The sequence below is a fragment of the Drosophila subpulchrella genome, chromosome 3R, assembly GCF_014743375.2.
Source record: "Drosophila subpulchrella strain 33 F10 #4 breed RU33 chromosome 3R, RU_Dsub_v1.1 Primary Assembly, whole genome shotgun sequence".
Taxonomy (NCBI): domain Eukaryota; kingdom Metazoa; phylum Arthropoda; class Insecta; order Diptera; family Drosophilidae; genus Drosophila; species Drosophila subpulchrella.
In genome coordinates, this window is record NC_050609.1 from 10,451,345 (window position 1) to 10,462,749 (window position 11,405).

Genomic DNA, 11,405 nt, shown 5'->3' on the forward strand with positions numbered 1-11,405 from the left:
AATTTTAAGTCTGGCCAAGACAAATACAATTTGTGTTGCAAACAAAGTGCAGGGAAGTGCTCAAAATTGATTATTAAATGCCCAGGAATGGCTTTGACAAATATTTAGCAAGCAATTCAATGCAAATTTCATCGGCCGGAACAATGCGAGTGCTGCCATCATGGACTTAATGCATATTAAACCATGCACCATTAATAAAACGTGCACAAATGCCAAAGCACAGGCAAAGTCGGGATGATTGGGTGGTTGGGTGGTTGGCTATTTGGGTGGTGCGACTGTCGGTGGTCATCGTCAAAGTGCCATAAACAGCAGACAAGTCCGGTGTTCGGACGGGTCACAGTACGATTGAGTCCTGGCCCTGGCACGGACTATATGTGTTTGTTATGAATAGCTGCAGACGTGGAAATACATGCACACGCTCTGAAATTAAGCACAAGCCGTACACTGTTCAAAATGGTACTCATCTTTTAGGAAAGATTATAGTATACTAGAAATGGTTAGAAATGTATTTATGTAACGCTTGGATTCCTCTTTATTTATTGTTTTCAATTGCATAAAGGATTCACATTCAAAAAAAATAGCAAAGATATCCATTAAAACCTTTTTTAGAATATAAATAAATATAAATAAATAAATAAATATTGCAAAAAATCCAGAAATTTATAATTCATTAAAGAAATCAAACGTTAATAGTTTCCTAACATTTTTGGCGAGCCCAAAAAGGGCTTACTCCGTCTTTGACTGCATTTGAGATTGATCTTCTAAACTTTTTAAATAGTTTTTTCTGGATTTGTGTAAGTTCTTATTTTTAAAAAACAGTTAATTTTTATAAATCCACTACCATGTTACAACAATTTGATTGACATTTGTTAACTATTGATATTCAAATTTTTGAATCCTTATCTAACGAATGGGACCATATTTATCAGCCGGATCAACACCTTTTGCCTGGTTACCTTGATTTTTGAACGGCTTTTCCCGAAGTGTTTGTTCTATAAGTGCGCGTCTTTGGCGTAGGCGCACGTACGCCTGACCAAGTCGGTTGCCCATCTGTGGGGCTAACCCAGTTCCCAGGCCGGACGCCAGGTGGCCAAGGGGATGGGATGATGGGATGGTCGGATGGTGGTGGGTCAGCAGTTGGCCATACGCACGTGAGCGTCCAACTGATGGCCCATAGAAAAGTGCGGCTGGCCGCAGGCCGAGCGAACGTATGTACGTGGAATCGTAGCCACTCAATGGACTCCGACCCGGACCCACACCCATACCTGTACCCGTACCCGAATCCGTACCCGGATCCGGACTCCAAGTTCTGCTCGTTTTCGGAACGCATTTATGCACGAACCCCAAGTGGGACATGTGATTATTTATGTCGCTGTTGATTATGAAGTTGATGACCTCTCGGCTCCATTGGCAGGCAGTTTTACGTAATCTCCCAGAGCAGCGGGTTCAGTGGGGATTATGGGAATAGAAAAGGGTTGTATGGAATGGAATGGAACTGAATGGATCGACATGTGCACTTGTGCGCCGCACTGTTTGAAACAAGAGGTCCTTATGCTATGCAAATTGATTGATAATCGCCTTGAAATTCATGCATTCGATGCATGTTCTTGGAGAGGACTTTCCCCTGGTGAATGGCTTATTTTAATCCAAATCTGGCACATATGAATATTTTGATGGAACCGTAATGCACTTGTATTGGGAGGCTGGAGCCCCAGCTGCCTTGAATCTACTTACATGAGCAGAGTTGTCATCTATAAATTGGCAGGTGTAGCTAAATCAGTTAGGTAACTATCCTACAAATTAAAATTGTTAAAATATTATAAAAATATATTTAATAAATATTTAACTCTTTTTTCAGTTAGAAAGTAATATGCACTGGTGTAGTATCTAGTAAACTATCTTTTTATTTCTTATTTCAGATATACGAGTATTAAAGGTAAGATACCAATAAGTAAGTAATCGAAACGTGATTTTATTGCGATTATAAGGATGTAATAAGCTTTATGACTATTTCATATATTTATATTAGATATATCTGATATTTCTGAAAAGCTCAAATATTTTCCCATTAAATTTAAACGATTAGGCTATAATTTAGCTACTTCGGCAACTCTAATGATTGATTATACATTTGAATGAATATGCATTCACAGGTCCTCCACAATTGTAATCAATGTCGGTTTACACTATGATTGAAATTGGATTTCCGTCAAGGAATAGCAGTGCTCTTGGCCCTCTCAATCTTATTGCTCCGCATCCTTCTGCCCAGCCCCCTCCCCAGACTCCCCCATCCTGTTTATCTGACACGCTTCATCAATGCCCTACACGGCGTATGCGTGTTACCCTGCAACGTGTAATCTGGCCCATCGATTGAATAGATTTTAGTGCATTTCGAATGAAGTACCCACACCACTGATTTCAACTTCCATGCAACTTTGGCCTTCAAAAGCGTGTGCAACTGAAATCAGAACAGTGCTGCGTGCTCATTAGTCGATTTGCGATTTAATTAATTTTGCTAAATTGGATTAATGAGATGGTTGCCAATTAGAGATTCATTTCGTGTTTGGCCCCCTTTGTTGTTGTTCATAATGCGAAATGGGAATTTACATAAATTAATTTGAAATTTACAACATTTACATGTGTACGTAAATAATTGGAAAGATGCGATGATTTGCCGATAAGCGCGGCGCTCTCATCCTAATTGAAACACCACTGAACAAATTGGTCAAGTTGCTGGGATGCTGCTGTTCGGTGGTTGCAATGCAAACATCCAATATTCGAACGCCCAACCACCCAACTACAGAACCACAAAAACACAGACGACCTCACAGCCATGATAATTTGCTCGACAGCGAACTCGTAAAAGTGCCCGCCTCGATAGCCACTGAAACATTAGTCTATCGGAAACTCGATATTTTATTGTTTTCCCAGTTAAGCTCTGGACACAAGGACATGCTTCTCGGACTATATCAAATCAAACAGACACTGGCTCACCCGCCCGGTCGCATAAACAAACCCATTCGGACATCGTTTCTGTGTAACCCCATTGGGAGTGGTCTACACTAAGGAAAATAGGGGTTCTTGTACGGTGCACTAAAAAAATATTGAAATACAAATGCTATTTGAAATTAAAATCCAAGAGGATTGATTTTGAAATGATTTATTACGGATTTGTACTTTTTTTACTTATTTGGTCACACTTTTCCTAGAGCTCTATATACAGTGTGACCTTGCACATTGAGCGTTTTGTATGCTTTAAACCCAAATATTCATAATTACCAGTTTTATAACTTTTTTTCTTTCTGCGTACATCGTATTTCCCGTTGGCAGAAAAGCTTATGAAACGACTGGGAACTGGATGACTGAATGATGGTCCAAAGGGGCTGACTGGCTGACCCTCACGATAGCCGATTCAAACCGCATAGACTTGGTAATGTTCCTTTTTTCGGCCAGACCCTAAGACGCACATTTCAATTTATTGCAATTTTTATTGCTGAAAACTTCGTGCGAAGATTTTTATGCGTCGTCAAGTGGCAACGGGCCAAGGAGCTGGGGTTTGTGGGGTAGTGAATAATGCGCTCAGCACTGTCCGGGCTGATAAGAAAATAATAAACTTGGCCAATGGCAAAAACATTTCACAATTATCGTACCCAGTTCGAGAGTGAAAACTTTTTCCATCCACCCGACCCCAACCACTCTCAGCGAATGTCTGCCCGACTTTGACTGTGCTTTCCAATTCTTAGTCGGATTCGCATTCATATACGTTTTCTTCTGCCACTGCAACTTGCACTTCCGCTTGGCACTTTACGCAGACAGCCAGATAACAGCACTAAACATATAGAAATATGTGCCCGATTTACCATTGTTGTTATTTACAGAATTTTTGTTATTTCCGCTTTAAGCTTTTCGCACTTTATGGCGCTGACTTCCGCTGAAAGCAAAAGTTTTCCCAACTTTTGTTTTGTTTAGCGGGGGCGGTGTACCATATACGGTGTATATATATATCTCCGCGCTTACATTGACATTGAAATATCTGCAAGGTGGCAAGCGAACCGCAAACCAGCAGTAGACAAAGGACATGGCGATTTATTTTTGGGGAGTGAAAGTGCACTTCAGAAAATTGTACTACTCTTTTTATACTGTAAGTGCTAACTTTCTAGACTAAAGAAATTATTTTAAATGTTATCTACCTAATTTAAATTAAATGGTATCATTTCCAAGTGGAAATATTTTGGGATCCTTGTTACCCTTATTATATTCAAAACTAGAAATAGAAGCTAGAAATATAATCATTCATAAAAATATATAAGTTTATGTGATTTTTCAATTTTAACAAAGACAGGATAATATTTCTTTTGGTGCACCCTTGAATAGCAGTCGATTGACAGCAAATTCGGAAGGAAACTGACGAAAGCACAGCCAACTGAATATGTTTAATTCATCGAATGCACTTGCAGACGTAAACCCGTTGTTTGGCATTGTTTTCTCGTTCGCTTGGGAAACTTGTTCTCCTGTTGTGGCTATTTGACTTTTGAATTTGCCGGGCAACTTTCGTTGCATTACAATCCCCTTTCTCGTTTCTCTTTTTCTGTCTCCCTCTGTCTTTTACATTTTGATTGTCATGGCAGTTAGTGTTGTTCGCTCGGTTGTTTGATATTCATCATACGCCACATTGGCTGGGAAAATCCCCACGAAACGCGCTGCTCAGAAAACCGAGCGCAAACAATCGTCCAACCTGACAGATGGAGTCAGCTTAAGTGCTCGAAGTAACAGCGAAAAAACTAACGAAACTGCAAACAAGCGAAATTAAGAACATGAAGGGAAACTTTGGGAAACATTAAACAATTAAAAAGTTTGCTCTGTTTGGCCTTCGTTACTTTTCACTTTTCACTTTCCGTGCAAATTGTACGTTTGTCAGGTCGAGTATCTTCGGCTATTTGGCTTGCAATGCCCGCAGGTGCAGCTGCATGAACTCTTCACTTATTAACTGGGCTTCCTTCGGCGCGGTCCTCCGCCAATTAGCTGATTACTCTCTTTCCAAAGTGTGTGTGTGTGTGGGCGGCAATATTTCAACTTTCCTAATAATAAAGTTGTTGCTGGGGAACCTTTGGGCCAGCACGCAAACGGCCACTGCCACTGCCACTGCCCCACGACCCAAAACAAGGTCCGTCGCTGATGCGAAAAGCCGTTAACTGGCCAACGAGCAGCATAAACTTTGCTAAAAATGTTTGGCTGCCAAAAGTTGGTTTACTAAAAACAAAGCCCCGCCGATGAGAAATGAGCTCGAAGTGGGCCACACAACATGCACTATCCAAGGGCCAGTGGGTTAGCATGGGTGGTCCTTCGGACCTCCGGTCCCCTTTCCTCAGTCCATAGTCCATGCAACATGCAGCTGGTTGGCCCAAAACCCAGAGCTCATAATGAGGACGCGACAGCGACAGCGAGAAAGCATCGTTTTTATACCGATTGCTCTCTATGAAAGGAGGGTATATTTTCAAAGGGTATATTTTTTAAATTAAATGGAATATATTTAGTAAATGAAGGAATATTAACAAAAATGTTGCATTTATAGTTGCGAATATTTTTATTATGTTTTAAAGTCACATTATTCTGTAAAACAATTGCATTTTAGAAATAAAGCCCAGCATACAGCATATGCTTTTTTTATAGAGCCCAAGTCTTCGTTTTCATAGCTAAAGTTCTTTTTTAAGACAAGCAATTATCTTATACAATATTTTGAAGACGTTTTTATAAAAAATATAATACAACATTTTTTTGCGAACACCCTTTCATTAATTATGGTGCCATCATTATGGTATTTTTAAAATAACCCATTGATGAAATGAATCCCAGCAATAAAGCTTTATAATTAGTTGAATATATTTGTTCAATCTGAGATATAAGATCTACATTTGTAGCTCTAGGTATCTTTTAGTCGACCTATACTGACTTAACTATAGTTCTCCCATTTTTTGTTACTTTTTGGCAACACTTGGCTTTGGGTTCGAGGCGACAACGACAAAAGGCAACACACGCTCCAAATGAGGACGTTGGCAGTGCCGCTTTTGAAGTTGCTGTCGAGTCCTGCCCCCGGGCAGTCCATAAAGTCCAGCCGAAAGGGATTGCGGGCTGAATGGGGAAAGGATGATGTATGCGAGAGTCTGCCTTTTGACGACAAACTTTTTCGGTGCATAGTTTGGCGCTTTTTTCCACCAGGACAAAGTGGGGGGAGGTCTCGTGCTAGCCGGGCGAAAGAGTTTATTTTTAGGCATGTTTACAGATATTAAATACTTTTTAATTAGTTTGGCACACACTCACTGACAGTGAGCGAACATATTAAATTAGTTGGCCATAAATTCAAGACCCGCTTACACGGTCCGCCGACGATTGAATCGCTGCATAAATTGGTCAATACTTGCAGGCAGTCTTTTACCCGAAAGCACTTTAGTGTGTTCGAGCAATCAATTTCGACATCGACTACCAATAAATTCTGGTAAAAGCACACAAACTTGGCCCGAAACTTTTTCAATTTGCACACACACACACCAATCATGTGGCATTAGTGCATGTGTGGGTGATGTACTCCTTTCTGAGTGTGGTTTAATTCTCTGTTAAATTGCGCTAAAAATCCAAATGCTACCCCCAGCATATGCAGCCCTTCCAAAGGACCCCTCAGTTTGGCTCACATGCAGCAGCAATACTTTTAAAGCCCGAAACCGACTCCCCGGCTTTTGGCCCTTGTAACATCATCATCATCATCAACCTCACAGTCATCGCCATAACAATCATTTAGCTGGGGAGCTCTTCGTGGGGCAAGTGTTTTTGCACATTTCTTTCGAGTGGCTAAATGCGCACTTTACCAACAATTTGTGCATGCACATTCATAATTGTCTGAGGGTAAATTAGTTCAAGTAGCGCCGGAAAAATAAGTCAACGCGGCTCCCTACCAAAAAGCCAGCATATACCTCATAGTTGGTTGGGGCAAAAAACGAGTTCTTCAAACAAAAAGCATTAAAATTTTAAGTTCAAAAACCCTGCCTTGTGAAAAAGTTATCTCATCAAACAAAATCCATTATTTTCATTTCATTTGCCAGCAATCGCATTTGATGTAAGCCGACACAACTGTTTTTCATTAAATTAACCTAATTAAGAGAAAGTAGAAGTGTTCGTGTGCATTACATAATTAGCTAATAAATTAATTTAATCAAATTGTAAAAACTGAAGAGCAAAAAAGCACACTGAAAATGGCGCAACCATATGTGTAAAATACGTTTTAATAGCAGATATACGAAGAGCAGTCGTTCATATTTCATCTTCTTCCAGTTTTCCACGTAGCAAATCCTTCGCCTGGCCATAAATCCCTATATTCATAAAATTTCGACAGAAATGTTCTTCAAGGGGAGTGCAGAACAGAACAGGATCTGGCTGGTTCATGAGTCGGTCTGCATTATTTATCTGCGAGAAATTCGCATTATCATTTTAAAAATGCTCAGAAACGACGTTAAAGTGCGATATTTCATAGGCGTAGACATCGGCGGTGGGAGGAGGGGGTCGGCATCAGGAGCAATTTGGCCTTGCTACGGTCTGCCCCATTAAAACCCTCGAAAGAAAATATTCGAGAGGCGCCGATGAGCTGCTCGAGGTTTTCGCATGCCGCACTCTTGCAGCTGAGTGGTTGCAATCGCATTTTGGGCGGGTTTAATAGTGATGACAACGACTTATTAAAGAAAGTAAGTAAGCGGAGTTAAACAAAATGTTAAATGTAGTAAAAAAGAAATCCATAAACTTCTTGAGCAAGAAATACAATGGTTTAGAATCACTTATAAAGATCCTGAGAGTATTGAACAATATATGTCTAATTTCGAGGGATTTGTTTATTTTAATGAATAATAAGGGATATGTATTCTTTATATAAAATTATTCTCATTATTGATGGTACAGCTTCGAATTCCCCTAAAATAAAGTTAATATATTTTTTCGTCAGATTAACAGCCATCACTGGTGTGTGAGAGTAATTCTCAGTGCATGCGTTTAATGAGCTGCCGCGATGCAGCGCGGATGCCACTTTGTGGGCAGTTTGGTTAAATACTCGCCGTGCAGGCAGCTATTCGGGCCAGGCGACGACAGCCGCGACAAGGACTTGAAGTGGCCAAAAGGACGAGCAGCCGCCAGGAGGTCAACAATGCGCAGATAAGCAAGGAGACAACAGCGCTAACGACACCAACAGCCAAAAAAGAAAGCGGGAAAATACGAGGGCAGAAAGCAAAGCGAAGGGCAAACAACTTCCGGCCCAGCGACACAACAGCGATGGCGAAAATGCGTGGAAAATGTGTAAATGACACCAAGCAATTTACAATAATTGCTGGCCGCGTCGCGGGCAGACAATATAAGGCAGCCCAACCTTGTCTCCAGATGCCTTAAAGTGCACTTGAACTTAAGCAGCCGGCACTGAAAAGGACTGGACAGGACAGCGCAGGAGGAAGTCAACAGGGCAGGGCAAGGCCTCTGGGAATCCGGTGACCAGATTCCGACCAAGAAGAAATTGTGGGCGGTCCTACGGACCAGCCATAAACGACGACGAGTCGTAGAAATCTTATTAAAACTTACAGCTGCAATAAATAAAATAAATTTATTCCATTATGTTAACCAAACACGATTTACGGATTATAAAGATGATTTATAATCAGATCCAAACACCGTAATCCACTTGCATAAACAGGCCGAGGCGGGCCAAAAGGGGAGCGAAGCTCAGGAAAGCGTCGACAGAAACAACAACTTGGCAAAAACATGAAGCATAACAAGCAGTTGGCGAAACCACAGACCGAATCCCCCGGACCCTGGACTTCCTACTCCTTATAAACGGATGCCAGCCAGTCGCCTTACCTGACTCACGGAGGTGGCCGGCTTATGGAAACTGAATCGATTTCAATATTTACACAGGAGCCCGACGACGGTGACCAAGGGAAAGGCAAGACGAATTCCGATCCGACCGATCCCAAGCCCAATCCCACCCGTCGTCGTCAATCGAGCGAATGTCGGAGCACGGAAGCGGAAGTGTATAATTTAAAATTGACCCCAATGCGACGACGATGGGCGATGGACGAGGGGGAAAATCTGTGCAAAAGGTTAAAAAGGTGCAAATATGATAAGCACCAGCGTTTCTCTGTATTTATTTATTTTTCCCTCCTTTTTTGGCCATGAATGGTAGCGCTTAAATAAGCTGCGATTTGGTTTAGTCGGGCTGCTCTTCTCAGCCGGTTGGAATTTCGCTAGATTAGCCACACACCGCCAATTGAACGTACATAAAAGGAGCCAATACAGTGGGAAAGCTTTTAGTAAATGCATTCGACTCTCATTCCCAAGGCATGAGTTACCCATCAATGTTGGCAAGCACTGAGCGAAAAATTTAAAGGAGGTCTAAGATAAATAGTTCAAAGGTTTCACATCGTTTAAGATAATTTTTATATATTTCGATATTTTTATCCAATGGTATTTTCACATTTTGCCACACAGTAAGTATTATATAGATATAATATTAAATAAATATATGAAAAATCATGAGTTGAAATTAACATAACGTTTTTTATTTAAAATAAAATGTGTAAAATAACATTAGCTGGTAAAAAATTATATTACACATTTTATTGTGAATAAGAATCGTTAAATTGATGTTGACCTCTCCCAAGAGATTACTAAGAGTACTAAAATTGTGTCCATTAAAACAATTTTTATTTTTTTTTTTTTTTTAACCTTGAAGTTTGAAATGCGTAAAGTTTCTCGCCCAAAAGTACAACAATGAATTTCCATAAATAAGAGTGTGGTGAGTGTGTAGGTCGGCCATATCTCCCAGTTACCAATAATTTGTCCTATATATCTTCGTCCTCGTCGGGCAGGGCGGTCTCCTGAGCCTCCTTCAAGTCCCGCTCGATCTGTGCCTGCCAATCCTTGTCCATCTTGACCTCGGGCGGCAGCAGGGCCGGCATGGCTACGAACTCCAGGTTGGGGTCACCAACCAGCTTGCGCGCCAGCCAAAGGAATGGTTTTTCGAAGTTGTAGTTCGATTTGGCAGAGATGTCGTAATACTGCAGGTTCTTCTTGCGGTGGAAGAGTATGCTTTTCGCCATCACCTTGCGATACTTGACGTCCACTTTGTTGCCGCAGAGGACCATCGGGATATTCTCGCAGATGCGAACCAGATCGCGATGCCAGGTGGGAACGTTTTTGTATGTTATACGCGAGGTCACGTCGAACATTATAATGGCGCACTGGCCCTGGATGTAATAGCCGTCGCGCAGTAAACCGAACTTCTCCTGGCCAGCGGTGTCCCACACGTTGAAGCGGATGGCGCCGCGACTTGTGTGGAAGATCAATGGATGCACCTCCACGCCCAATGTGGCCACGTACCTCTTTTCGAACTCTCCGGTCATGTGGCGCTTGACGAAGGTCGTCTTTCCGCAGCCGCCATCGCCGACGAGAACGCACTTAAATGTGGGTAGTTGTTGACCTTCCTGAGCCATACTGATAGAACTATAGATCGCTCCTTGTGTTTTCTCGTGGTTTACTGATTGCTCGAAATTTAAGCTAAAAATTCACAATTTCCTTTGCTGAAGCGGTGTTCAGGTGTCTTTTGTATTATAATGTAATTCTAGGCAATGACAATTTTCACAATGTGTTCCTAGATTCAAATAAGCAGTTTAAAAACAAGACAACCTACTTATATTTTGTATATTCCTGTAATAATACGTACAACTACAAGACCACATCTTAGATTCGAATTATTTCTATAATTTATTTATAAATTAATGAACCATTAGGGACTTAACAAATTTTTAAACCTATCTATATGCTTATATAGTACCAATTAAAAGTATTTTGATATTATTATATTGCAGCTTTGGTTAACCCACATAAAATATTAGTTTTACGTTTATACATTGAGAATTGATTTTTGTTTTTATGGTATTTCTCATGCTGTTCTAGTTTGGTTTATATATTTTCAGTGCATCCGAGCTTTGCTGGGCGAAGAACCCCTTATAAAATATTAACCCTTATAAAATATTAGTTTTAATTTTATACATTGAGAATTGATTTTAGTTTTTATGACATTTCTCATGCTGTTCTAGTTTGTTTTATATATTTTCAGTGCATCCGAGCTTTGCTGGGCGAAGAATCCCTGCAATGGCTGTGTGGGTGGAAGTGTGCCAAATGACTCCGGCCCTCCACCTGCATCTCCGTCCGCCGGACTGCCGGGTGTACGGCTGTTTGGCTGCAGCAGCTCAGTGCGGCTCAGCCGAGATTGAAATGAGGTTTTCAGTGTGTCCTCGACGGAATGCGTGTGCCCATGCCGTTCGAACTCCGAACCGATGCCGGTGCAGCTGAAAAGGGCATGCTATTTGCATATCATT

General features: G+C 41.1%; 1 protein-coding gene across 1 annotated transcript; it reads right to left on the bottom strand.

Annotated features, from left to right (window-relative positions):
• Window positions 1-9,755: 9,755 nt before the first annotated feature.
• Window positions 9,756-10,641, bottom strand: LOC119558617 (GTP-binding nuclear protein Ran-like). Its single transcript, XM_037872028.1, has one exon. It carries the CDS (start codon window positions 10,515-10,517, stop codon window positions 9,867-9,869), a length of 651 nt encoding a protein of 216 aa, XP_037727956.1. The 5' UTR covers window positions 10,518-10,641; the 3' UTR covers window positions 9,756-9,866.
• Between the last annotated feature and the right edge of the window lie 764 nt (window positions 10,642-11,405).

Bases quoted from the DNA above. Each gene is read 5' to 3' on its own strand.
- LOC119558617 (XM_037872028.1), bottom strand. From the start codon at position 10,517: ATGGCTCAGGAAGGTCAACAACTACCCACATTTAAGTGCGTTCTCGTC.